This window comes from Cyphomyrmex costatus, unplaced genomic scaffold (assembly GCF_001594065.2).
Source record: "Cyphomyrmex costatus isolate MS0001 unplaced genomic scaffold, Ccosl1.0 scaffold146, whole genome shotgun sequence".
NCBI classification, from domain to species: domain Eukaryota; kingdom Metazoa; phylum Arthropoda; class Insecta; order Hymenoptera; family Formicidae; genus Cyphomyrmex; species Cyphomyrmex costatus.
In genome coordinates this window covers 264,624-277,383 of record NW_017275457.1, presented here as the reverse complement: position 1 = coordinate 277,383, position 12,760 = coordinate 264,624, and the positions used below count along the sequence as shown (strand labels likewise).

Here is a 12,760-nt window from a genome sequence, read left to right as displayed (position 1 = left end):
GATTTACTTCAAAATCTAAGAATTTCTTTTTTTAAAATACATCCCATGATAATTTTATTAAAATTTAACTAAAACCAAAATTAAAGGTATATTATTATTAATAATATCATTAAATCTTTTTATTTCTAGTTGAAGTAAATATCAAATAAACTTCTAATTCATTAATTCGTGAACTATATTTATATTACTTTTCAAACTTGTGTAAATTTAAAATCACTGATCCGGTTTCGCGTAGCCAACAAGCGCCGACAATCGCCCCTAAATACACCCAGCGCTCGGCACGTCCCTGAAACAAGCTGAAGTTGCCGCCGTCGCCGCTCGTGTCCCCACCACCGCGACCATTCGCCGCACACTCAACAGATTGAGGTGTGGCCATCGAGGGCAGCCATTTTCTTGATTTTCTGTCGCAAGATATCAGGTAAATACGTAAAATATATCTTAAATTAACGTCGAGAGGAAGTGGTGAGGGGGTGTGTCGTGTGTGCGGGCGTCGCGAGCGTCGCGTGCGTTTTTAAGCGCGTTCAAGATCCTACCGTAAAAAAAAAAAAAAGCAGCCTCCTCCTCCGTGAGCCGAGTGAGGGAAAGAGAGACAGAGGGAGAGAGCGAGACGGGGATAAATAAACGGGGGGAAAAGAGAGAGAGAGAGAGAAAGAGCGGGTCGCGCTAGGAGCTCTCGAGGGAGTGCCATGCGTCGCGAATCTCGTCCGCTCGGTATCACCGCACGGCGAGGCGCGCTCTGAAGTACTCCGAATATACGGTGTATCTCGATTCGCCCGCGCGAGTTCCGATTTCTCGCGTCTCGGTACTCTCTTACTTTACGACACTCGTGTGCTTATAGTCTACGTCCACGTCGTCGTCATCGTTATCTTCGTCGCTGCCCGTCATCGCTGCCGCGGGAGCCGAGCGAGTATAAATCCGTGCGAGACGGAACTCTCTTTGAAATGCTCTCGGGCTCTACCTGACAACTACGTGGCCGTTTAGCCCAGTAAGTAAACGCCCCTTTCGCTCTCTTTCTTTCTCTCGCTCTTTCTCTTTCTCTTTACCCACTGCCGCAACGACTCTGTGCCCCGTGTGTATCCCCCCCTGTTACGCCACACACACTCTCGCGCGCCGTCGTTTCCGCAGTCCCTTTCCTTCCTTCCCCGCGTTCTCGCGAGTGCTACGAGTTTTCTTCCAGAAAAGGAGAGCCGTGTGAGTGCAGTTAAAAAGGAACACAGACACCTTGTGCTTTCTTCGCTTCGTCTCTCGACCGGCCCTCTTCCCCCCTTATCTGCTCTCTCTCTCTCTCTCTCTCTCTCTCTCTCTCTCTCTCTCTCTCTCTCTCTCTCTTTTTCTCTCTCTTCTTCTCTGCTCCGAAGGCCGAAATGTAATTGTGCGGCTGATCTACGATCGGCTGACGTCTCCCTTTCGTGACAGCGGTCTCGATCGTGCCGGATGTCGCCCGACGACGACGTACCCTCCCCTCGCCTCCTCCAACCCCGCGTAAACAAATTCTGAGGTTCTACGTGCGCGCTTTTGACGTGACGCGATTACGGCGCGAACGTGCCCAGCATCGTCCGGGGAAACGTCCCCAAGTTACGTTCCACTCTCGGTCCCGCTCTCACGCCGCGCTCCGCTTTTTCCCATCCGCGTATAATAGACATCCTCGGGGAGGATTTCCGCGACCGCGGTGAAGAGGAAAGAGAGAGAGAGAGAGAAAAGAAGAGGGAATCCGTGGCGGCTGAAAGGAACGCGCTCCTGGATTTCCGAGGTCTGTTACTCTCGCGATCGTGCACTTTCTACACCTCGCCTCCTTTCTCCGTGCCGCGGCGAGTGCTCGCGTACGGACGCCCTCGTATACGCGAGCGGGTGCAGGAGAGTGCAGATAAACGCGAACGGGCCGGACCTGCCGAACGTATCCCGGACGTTGGTGGCGTCTCCCAAGAATCTCGCGTCATCATTAGCGTCTTCTGAGCACCGCGTCATCGATAGCGTCCTGAGTATATCCGCCACGAAATCTCTCCTCGTCTCTTTCTCTCTCCTACGCGCGCGCGCGCCCGTGTGTGTGTGTGCTCTTTCGCCAGTTCCGCGACCTTGGCCGTTGCTCGCCGTCCGTCCTCATCGCGGTGGAAAGTATAGGTTAGTTTAGCCGACAGACAGGTCTCGTTCGCTTTAGACATACTTTCTGAACTCTATCTCTCTCTCTCTCTCTTTCTTTCTTTTTTCACTTCTTTCGAGATACTTTTAGATGCGAAAAAGTGTTAACAGAGATTTCGGTCTGTCCCTTTTAACTTCCACGCTTCCTCTCTTTCTCTTTCTGTGATTCTACCTGTACTCCTGATCTTTACAAAAAACCGCGAGTACGTCTTCCTTTTGTTTCAAGCACAGAGGGTGTAATGAGTGACAAGCGCGATTGAAAGGAACACATACACACACCCCTCCCGAGGTAGCAATATTGTCGTCCTCGTAGGAGAGGCGCTCGGCAACTGGATTTTAGGGGTCATCAGAGGTGACTGCTGCATGTCTTCTGACGCCGATCGCGTGCTCGTCCTCGTGGAACTCTATGTTTCGAAGAAATACACGAAAGGGTTGGTCCCAGCTTGACGTACAATATTCTATCGACACTCGTTTCATGTAGCGGCATGTACTTTTTCTCTCTCTCTCTCTCTCTCACACATACTCTTTCTCTCTCTCTCTCTCTTTCTTTCTCTCCCTTTCCGATAAGTTGTGAGCGACGTGTGTAAATTGCGAAATAAAGGACTCATTCCTGCGTGTCGAGAATATTCGTGATATCGACGTGGACGTGGTCGTCCAAAACGCTCGGCTTCGTTTTTCGAGGCTGAAAGAGGACCGATATCTGATACCACATTCTGTCAGCAGGAACAAATTCTTGTGGCGACTCTCTCTCGTACCTTACGGACAATATTTCATGTGCTTTCGTTTTGTGTAATTTGACTGAATATCATCATAGTTTGTTATTGCGATGAGATACAAAACGTGAGGGCAGCCAAACTTTTGCATCTAAGCCTTTTTTTCCTTTGTTGCCATCATTTAGTAACTTTGAGTCGCTCTTTTAGTTTGCTCTTTTTTTGTAATAGGAAATCAAATTTCAGGTTGTCATTGAGGCCTTAAAGGTTGAGATTGCCTTTGAATTCCTGTGAAACTCTGTATAGCGTATTGTCACGTTTGTACAGTGTGCACCACTGGATTTGATTTACGTTTCGTTGGATAGTTCTTCTCTGATGAATATATATAGTGTTTGATATTGCATGTCTAACTGTGAATAATCTTACCGACGTTTTCTTTTCTTTGCATGTAGCTTCTTAATGGATTATCATTTTGTTCCGATGCATAAGGTACAGTCTTTGATCAAGAAGAATTTCCTATGACTCTTGTGGACAAATCGATATAAGGCATTGCTATAAATGTTTCGTATGTCATGTTCTCCTGAATGCAGTAAAATATTGAAGCCCCTACCTTATGTAGAGAGAGCCACAACGAATGCAATATATATCTCAATTGATATATAAACGTGGAATAAGATGGCATAAGAATTGTTATACTTATTTACTGACAATCTCCTGCTGAAACCTCGTAGCATATGTATATGTATATCATGTGCCTTTCTTTTTAACATCAGAAGAGAAAGAGTTAAGAAACAGTATCTTTCAAGTTTCTATAATGAAGGAAGATCTCCGATATATTTATGCAATTGTTAACATAGAACAGAATGTGTATATATATATATATATATATAATATATAATATATGCATTTATTGATATGTGTTGTATGGTACACATGCATTCATATCGCAGCTTCCTTCACTTATATTTAACATATAAAATGTCCACTTAAACAGAGACGCTGAAAGAATGTTTAAAAACATGTTGGCAAACATCACGGGCCCATGCATCGGATTGCCAAGCAAACCGATGCTTTATCCGGTATCAGTATCAGGTACGACCCAGTCAATATCCTTTAAGATTTCAGTCCTCATAGGTCCCGCTTTTTCATAGCCCGATTGAGTAGACTACAGGACTTTAGAACGTATATCTCTTGTCTCTTGCTTCGTAAATATTATAGTAACATATTGATACCATAAGTAAAACAGTAAAGTAGCCAAAAGGCATTGTATTTTTATTCTCCCAAAAGGAACGTCTTCTGTGAGATCGGCTTGAAGTAAAGAGACTGCGATAAAAGAGGAAGAAACAAGCAAAGGACAAAAATATAGTCTACGAGGTTTGAGATATTTTATTACGCTCCGATGAGAAGAAGTGTACATAACGCGAGTTACACAGTCTCACGAAGGTTTACCCTAATTTTCTTCTTCCTAACTCTATCCTGAAGAATGCTTCTTAGCCTTATCACTTCTTTCGTATTTGTATATTACACGCTTTCGATTAAAAGTATTTGCTCTGCTCCACTCTAATTGTAATAAGTAACTAACGCTGTATGAGGGAAGCAAGTTTATTAATGTAATCAATCACTAACTATAATTCTTAATTCCTTCCAGCTATCTCTTGCGCTTTATCGATATATTCCGTAAAGTAATCCATGTATGCTACAAATCTGTCACTCCGCATGCTTTTGAAATAATCTGATAGTGTTTTCCGTATAATATCGCAATTAGTTGATCGAAATTCTTTATCGATATCTATTTGGTGTCATCTCTTAGGTTGTAAGGTATTCCGAATGGTATATGTTGACACGTAAAGTACACATTCTGAAATATTTGAATTTGCAAAGTAACGCTCATATTTTGTAATTACAAGCGTAAGATTACTTATTGCATAGATGTTAGTAAGAAAGGCTATTCTGCCCGATTACTTCATACGTAGGATGGAAAGAGTTCGAAAATATGTGTACTTCGTACAAATGAGTCACAATTAGCGAGAAACGCGATAAAAGCATAATTAGCGAACGTTATTGCATTGAATACTGTATTACAATACGATTGCGAAATTAATTGTAAAAGAGAATTCTATCTGTAAAGTAGCAAGTTATTATTGATGGAAAACCGCTCATTTTTTGGCAATTATGAAAATATAATATAAGGTGCCTCCCGGAGTTTCACCTTGAGGCACAGTATTATCTCCCCCTTTATGCAGATAAAACTATATTGATAAAACGATAATACGAATTAGTCGTTTTAGATAAAATAAATCTATATATTTTGTCGCATTATTTTGTATATGTATGTAAATATTTCATGTACAATAATATTCCGGATTTTCGTATCGATTTGATCGTAATTGTGAAAGTTATCACTAACTTGTAATATGTAAATGTATCATACTACACGTTTCGCTTTTCGTATTAATCAATATTCTTGTACATTTTTAAAATGATAAATGTTCTAAATGAGCAGTGTCAAACTATACATTATCGTGCCAATTTTTTTTACTACCATTATACGTATCACGTATACTCTTTTGTATTTTAGGATTCATGGCAGCCATTAGGAAGAAGTTGGTTATTGTAGGCGACGGTGCTTGTGGTAAAACATGTCTTCTCATAGTGTTCAGCAAAGACCAGTTTCCTGAAGTGTATGTACCTACAGTATTCGAGAACTATGTCGCCGATATCGAGGTGGATGGTAAACAGGTATGTCTTGTCTTAAAACATTTCCCTTATTACCTTCGTCAAAAAACCTGCTAAAATTTCTCTTTTAACGAACTTCTCGCTTCTTCGAACAGGTGGAACTGGCTCTTTGGGACACAGCCGGACAAGAAGATTACGACAGGTTGCGTCCGTTGTCGTATCCGGATACGGATGTTATCCTAATGTGCTTCTCCATCGATAGTCCCGATTCCTTGGAGAACATTCCCGAGAAGTGGACACCAGAGGTGAAGCACTTCTGCCCAAACGTGCCCATTATCCTTGTTGGAAACAAAAAAGACTTGCGCAATGATCCTAACACCATTAAGGAGCTCAGCAAGATGAAACAAGAGCCAGTTAAGCCTGAGGAGGGTAGGGCCATGGCAGAGAAAATCAATGCTTTCGCTTACCTTGAGTGTTCCGCTAAAAGCAAGGAAGGTGTAAGGGAAGTTTTCGAAACGGCAACTCGAGCTGCATTACAAGTATGTCTTAATTACCTATTCTAATAACAATTTCTAAAGATGGGAAAATCATTGAGAGGAATATGAAAAGAAACATTTAACAATATATATATATATTTTTTTTTGTAATGTTACAATATTGCTTGATACTTATTGTTATCGTTGTTATACATGTTAATACTAATACAAATATCTTAAAATCTTAGGTAAAGAAGAAGAAGAGGGGAAGATGTAGTGTTCTTTAAGATGTTATGACAAGTGAGCCCGTAGTTACGGGCAAAATTTATGAAATTGCGGAACTAGCTGCAAAGAAGCTAGTCGTAATAGCGCAGATCCCCAGCGGAAACCATGATATAACATCTTACCTTTAATTATTTTACATAATAAAACAAGTCTACAGCAGCAAAAAAATTTAGCAAAACAATAAAGAAGGTGCAACCGCGTCGACAAATACATATATACTTAATGTTGTAAACTGTCAATGAAACCGGAAGGACTCGAGAAATACTAAGTAAATTCAATACAAGTATACTTATAATCTTACGGAAAACCATAATGTATATTGTAATGACTATATTGATTGTGTAATTTTTAACAGTAATGAATTGTGCTTCGAGTTAAATGATTAAAACAAAAAATGATTGTCATACCAACAACAATCTATATCTTACGGTACACAATTATCTTTATCATTGTAGTAATTATTACTATTATTATTACTGTCTCATTATTAATATAATTAATATTATTATAATTATTATATGCATTCTACATCTTTGTTTTTTAATCGTAGTGTCTCTTTATTTTGATAATAAACAAAATGAAAGAAAAAATTTTGAGCGAATTGAGATAAAATATCAATAGAAAACGTTACGAAAACATGTGAAATACAGTTAAAGAGTATTAAGACTCAGAGAAACAATTCGAGAGAACTTTGAATCTTGCATCTTTTTTACTAAAAATTGTCACATTTTTGTGACTCTTGAATGATGAAAAGAAATGGACATTATAAACGCGCATAGATAAATTAGCAGATCAGTTGGACTTTTAAGATATACTATTAAATATGTATATTAGTATGTTTTATTATTATTATCTTATTATAATTATTGTACGATGACACTAACATAACGGAGATTATAACAGCGACTACATTTATATTTATGTATTTCGGGGAACGCGTTCTTTGTGTCTGACCAAACCGTGACTGGACTTGCGGTTTGCGCTTTATACACATACATACGCCATCGATATCTTTAGCGTATGATGTACTAAACTTGGAGATTATCGGTCGTGCCTATCTCGCGCACGGCGACGCCGTGTATCTCGCTTTGATTTTGTGTGCCACAATTGTAGAGCCGAGCTGCTTCGCAAAATTCACACCAATGTTCGACCTATTTGTTTCGCCATAAGCTCTTCCCGTTTCGCTTGTGCTGTCGTTTACGCCGAGAAGAAAAGAGAAATGATGCTACACTTGTCTTCTTTTATAGATCCGTCTTATCTGTAAGATTATTGTAATGAACAAAAATTGTCTGTTACAAAGGTGATGTTGAATTAACGGCTGCGTAATGCGATGCCTCCCTCGGCCGTTAATTTAATGGGCTCGACTGCGGAATTGTGTTCACTAAGTTCTCTCCTCGTTTCTCTTAGCGAATAGTAGATCTTGTTAATACACAGTACGCTTTTACGGAACTTCTCAAAGATGCCTGAAGGAAAAAGAAGCTTAGCGACACTTACTTAAGATACTTCTGCCACGAGCAAACGCGCGCACGACGGATTCGTAAAAGCGAAGAAGAGGAAGGCAGGCGGAAAAAGAAAGTGAGAAAGAGAGATAAGATAGAAAGGGAGATGTATATTAAGCAATTAATTAAGTGTGCCTGAGTTAACGAGTGCTTTGGGAAATACGTGTCGAATACACGCTCCACTCTACAGGTCGCGCGTCGCTGCGAAGCTCGAAAGTGTTCTTTTTATATTGAGTTTCTTGATATGTAGATGTGTGTACGTATATATATATATATATATATACAGATATATGTATACACATCTGTATATACATAAATACGTAAATTGTATCAATTACGCACTCAAGATATTATTATGTATATACATATATGATACAAATTCTACAACAATTTTCGCGTATCACGATAAATATACGCGCGTCAAGATTTGCGAATACCGTTTTTCCAGAGCACACAATATACACTATTTACACACACACACACACACACACACACACACATACATACATACACTTTTGTCGCATGGCATAAACAGAAAAAAAGAGCAATAAGCAAAAATTAACGAGAACAGGCTTGAACTACAAAAAAAATCGAATCTAATGCTAACACATGGAACTGATAAACGCGCATTCGAACGAACAGTTCTTTTCGGCGAGCTAATACTAAGAGAAGAAAAGAAGATATGCATGCATCTCCTACGCCCGCACAAATACGTACACACACAGGCACACGAAGTACTTTTTCCTAAAGGATTCCGTAAACCTCAAGATTACCTTATCGATAAATACGCGTCTTGTACGATTGCCGTAAGCTAATTATCTTTTTCATAAGTAGAGATATTTTGAGACTCGTGTTTAAACTGATTTGTACGAGAAGAAAAAATCCAAGAAAAAGAGAAATATCGGCAGTTCTTTTCCGATGTGTGTGTATGTGTGCGTGAAATACTAAATCCGATTTTTATGAATCAGGAAAAAGGAAAAGGGATCATTTTGACTTCCGAAATCTTTCTACCGGCTCACACCCTTTTTCTGCAAAACTACTAATTAAGCTTTTGTATGTAAGACTGTATGATTAACCTACGAACGCTATAATAACAAATTGTAACTAACAATAAACATTTCTTATGACGATATAATCGGCTCTACTGCTGGATAATACCCGTTAATGAAAGCGAGAAAATTTTACTTGCGTTAGTATCTGTCTTCTATTTTAACACGATACTCAGCTATTCATACATCATAAACGATACTTATAATTAGCTTCAGGAAAAAGAACAGAAAAATCCTAATGTTTTTTTTTTCTTATAAAACAATTTATTTTGACTCTTTCGTATATAAACAAAAATCACTGCATTATCTCTTAACGTAGTGTAGTCGAAATACGCGAAATGGAATGGAGTGTTGCTTTCTATATAACTTTTATAATTCGCCAAACATCCTGGAAAAGCATGTTACAGAAATAATTTCAAATCAGTTCTGCGCGCTTCATCACGTCATTATACAATCGTTACAAAGTATGCAATTAGTATATGTAGACAATCCTATATGCTAGACCCCCCCCCCCCCCTCCCCCCATTCGACCATCCATTTTTCACTTATTGCAAAACGTCTCGCGGAAAACCCATGATATCTGCACTCTTAAGTGTTATTTCTGTTCATACAACACATTTGTTCGCTCTTGAATGTACTAGAGTTGCTTTGCGTATTACGACAGAAAAACTCGCGGATCGCTTCGTAGATTGATGCATTCGAAAATGCAAAAACGAATTTCGTTTCGATCAATCAGTTAATATCTTATAGTTCGTCAGTTCTAGGTTTCACCGCCTTGCCCTTGCGATCGTAGCCCTTGAGCTCATCGGTGGATTGCTTAGCGATATACTTGATGAAGTCGTCGAGCTCGCGACCGCCTTCGTATTTGACCGGGTTGTCTTTAGCATCCTTAGGTGCCCAAAACAGCGTCGGGAAACCGCGTACTTCGTACGGCGTTGGCACATCGTTCGCTGTGGCATCGAATTTGACGATCTCGATATCCTCGTTCGCCAGTTTCTCACCCAACTCGTCATATATTGGTGCCAGTTTCTTACAGTGGCCGCACCAGGGCGCGTAAAACTCGATTAGTGTATCCTTGCCATTATTGGTGACGACTTCATCGAAGTTCTTGGCAACCGCGACCTTCACGTTACCCGTATTGCTCTCTGGGATCGGTTCGGATTTGAGATACGGTTCCAAAGCACCGGCCTGCAGACTCTTTAGGAACGCCTCGAACGTATCCATGGAGAAATCGTCTTTGAGAATAAACTTCTGATTCTTATCATCTCGTGCTAGAATTACTGGTTTATCACCCTTTGCATAGTCGATACCGAAGTCGTTGAGTTCGTGCTGGAAGTCATCCTTAGAAGATATGGCGAAAGAGAACGCGGGGAAGTCCTTGGCGACCTTGATGATCCTGTTGCGCCAGTAGTTCGTACCCTTGGCGTTTTTCACGTAATCTACATTATAGTAGGCAATCACCAGAGGATTCTTGAAGTCCTGCGAGTTGTCGCGAGTGCGTACGCCAACGATGCCATAGCTGCAACAAAGTCGGTGTTACAAAATGATTCGAAGATTGCTTAAGTTTCGATAAAAGGTGAAACTTACTAGTTTTTGGTAACGAAATCGTTCACATCACTAATAGAGTCGCTGCCTTTGTACACAATGCTGTTATCTTCGAACTTGTTCTGGAGTATCTTTGGTCGATAAAGAACAATAGCATTCCTGAAACAAGAAGTGCAATTAGTATGTATATATTTCATTTTTTCAACAGTTACTTCCTTCGTAAAAAAAAACAAACACAGAAAAATTATCTCTCTAATTTTTAAAACACATACTTGTGAGAGACTTTGTCCAATACTTCACTCGCCGACGTGTGAGCGAATTTGACTTTCTCTCTGAGTTTCTTGGAAACAGTATGATATGCCGCAGACAATGGTGAATCATCTTTCTCAAAATAACCTATCAGAACAACTTCATCATTTTCTAGGAACGTCTTGTGGGCCTTTTCGCTAGTCAACTCTTGAGACGCTGGTCCAACTTGGGACTGAAACAATAATCACTGGTAAGAAAATTGTATAACTAGTCCTTCATAACTAGATAAAAGATAAGATGTTTACCTTCATGTGCTTAACAATGCCAACTGCTTCTCTAGGACCGTTATAGTCGGATCTGAGCTCGTTACGCTCAAAGATCTTGAGCGTCGGGTAACCATTGACAGAGAACTTGTTGCACGTTTCCTTTCCAGCCTCTGTACAATCGACCTTGGCGAGCGTGATTGGCGGTTCACTACCTATGAGTAGCTCAGCTGCTTTTGCATACTCTGGTTTCAACCTTTTACAATGTCCACACCTGATAATAAAATAAAACATTCTATTAACTTTCTATCAAGAATTATGTAATAATTAATAACATATGGTAACAAGTTAATTATAGTAATAAATTTTAGATGAATATTCATACACAAACTAGCTACTTTCTTATATAAAATTAGTTTCTAAAAAAAGAGTTAGAACTACTTTTTGTTATATTTTTTTAATATCTGCATTTTAAACAAGTTTTAATCTTAAAGCAAATAAAGTCTTCTTTGGTTTATTATAGCTTTTTGAATCAAATAGTATAAAAATTAGAAATAGAAATATAGAGAAAAACAAAAAAATTGATAAAAAAAAAAGAAAAATGTATGACTCACAATGAAAAGAAACTGCTTTAATATCCTTATTGCGAGATACCAAAAGATAACGGTTCACGACATTCGTCAGATTTTGGAGACATTAGAATCTGGATACGTCATCAAAAGCTAACTGAATAATGCCGTATGCCGGCGTTTTGCGCCTCAGTTAGATGCAAAAAAAAAAGTACATCGCTCGATGGGAGATATGAATCTTATCGTCAAAATGACTCCGTATTACAATACAACGCAGAATAATTACACTATAAAGAGTTTCTCAAGCAGTTTCCACGTCTTGATTAACGACAAATGTACAGTTTCTCTCTAATCCTAGGTATCCGCAATTTTTTTCCCCTCTATCCTTCTTCGCGAATATTTCGTTTCATTGCGAACGTGAGAGTTGCGTGCGGCAGTTTGTAAATGCGAGAGAAAGGCGTCGACATACAACGCGGTCGGGGAAAAGGCAGACCTGACGAAGAAGTCTCACCATGGTGCGTAAAACATGACGAGCGTGTTTTCGTGACGCTCGAGCTCGCTCTCGAAGGTCTCGTCGGTGAGTTCCAGGACATCCTTCTCGTCGGCGAGGACGCCGAGCAGCAGCAACGGCAAAACAACCAAGCACTTTCGCAACATACTCACGGCAGTGGATCGTGTGATCACTGATGGTCGAAAAGAACGTCTGTTGTCTGTCAGTATCCGGCCGCCTACCGTCCGTCCGTCTGTCGTCGTAGACGTGGCTCTTCCACGAAGTGCCGTGGCTGGCGAACGCGACGCTGTCCGCGAGGTGCTGTCGCACGCTGATTGGCTGGCGCGCCGCTGGCGCGCCGATTGGCGAACCTGCCGCCTCGTGTACCAATTGAGTGGCTTGCCGCTTACGCGCCGATTGGTCGGTTTACCGTCTGCGCACAGATATACCCGATGTCCGGAAAAAAATTCACGCTGCTATGCAACAATTCCTTTATCCTGCGGATTTGACAAATCGAAAGAGTGACAGTTTTTATATATCTATTATACATTTCTGCGAATCGAGATTTGGTTTCAATTTTTGATTGCACCAAAACGTGATTTTGATTTTAAGCGAGACTTAAACTGTATCTCTGTTTCTATCTCTCTTTCGGCTTTAATATGATCGAGATAGATAGTTTTAAATCTCGCTTAAAATCAAGTAATGTTGGTGCAACCGTGCCTAACACCTGTAATTAGCTGATTAATCAAATAAGAAGCTATCTCAATTTGGAAGAAAAAAGTATATTGTATACTTAATATATTTTAAGTAAAT

At 40.1% G+C, this 12,760-nt stretch overlaps 2 protein-coding genes across 6 annotated transcripts; one reads left to right on the top strand and one right to left on the bottom strand.

Annotated features, from left to right (window-relative positions):
- The first annotated feature begins 346 nt into the window (after positions 1–346).
- Rho1 (ras-like GTP-binding protein Rho1) lies at positions 347–6,451 on the top strand. 5 transcript variants are annotated; one of them, XM_018551818.1, is made up of 4 exons: positions 347–418; positions 5,425–5,585; positions 5,678–6,061; positions 6,247–6,451. In XM_018551818.1, the coding sequence occupies exons 2-4, from the start codon at positions 5,430–5,432 to the stop codon at positions 6,283–6,285; spliced, it is 579 nt and encodes a 192-aa protein (XP_018407320.1). In that variant the 5' UTR covers positions 347–418; positions 5,425–5,429; the 3' UTR covers positions 6,286–6,451. The 5 variants fall into 5 exon arrangements, with proteins under 5 accessions (XP_018407320.1, XP_018407321.1, XP_018407323.1 ...); XM_018551819.1 differs by lacking the exon at positions 347–418 and adding an exon at positions 664–985; XM_018551821.1 differs by lacking the exon at positions 347–418 and adding an exon at positions 2,019–2,118.
- Positions 6,452–9,105: 2,654 nt separating this feature from the next.
- Positions 9,106–12,187, bottom strand: ERp60 (disulfide-isomerase A3). Its single transcript, XM_018551816.1, has 5 exons — positions 11,969–12,187; positions 10,931–11,162; positions 10,649–10,857; positions 10,419–10,535; positions 9,106–10,350 (listed from the first exon to the last, which is right to left on the bottom strand). The coding sequence occupies exons 1-5, from the start codon at positions 12,112–12,114 to the stop codon at positions 9,576–9,578; spliced, it is 1,479 nt and encodes a 492-aa protein (XP_018407318.1). The 5' UTR covers positions 12,115–12,187; the 3' UTR covers positions 9,106–9,575.
- Positions 12,188–12,760: the final 573 nt, after the last annotated feature.

Bases quoted from the DNA above. Each gene is read 5' to 3' on its own strand.
- Rho1 (XM_018551817.1), top strand. From the start codon at position 2,543: ATGTTTCGAAGAAATACACGAAAGG. The intron at 5,586-5,677 runs GTATGTCTTGTC...TTCTTCGAACAG, and splicing joins TCGAGGTGGATGGTAAACAG to GTGGAACTGGCTCTTTGGGA. The intron at 6,062-6,246 runs GTATGTCTTAAT...TTAAAATCTTAG, and splicing joins CAACTCGAGCTGCATTACAA to GTAAAGAAGAAGAAGAGGGG.
- ERp60 (XM_018551816.1), bottom strand. From the start codon at position 12,114: ATGTTGCGAAAGTGCTTGGTTGTTTTGCCGTTGCTGCTGCTCGGCGTC. The intron at 10,536-10,648 runs GTATGTGTTTTA...TTCTTGTTTCAG, and splicing joins TTGGACAAAGTCTCTCACAA to GAATGCTATTGTTCTTTATC. The intron at 10,351-10,418 runs GTAAGTTTCACC...ACTTTGTTGCAG, and splicing joins GATTTCGTTACCAAAAACTA to CTATGGCATCGTTGGCGTAC.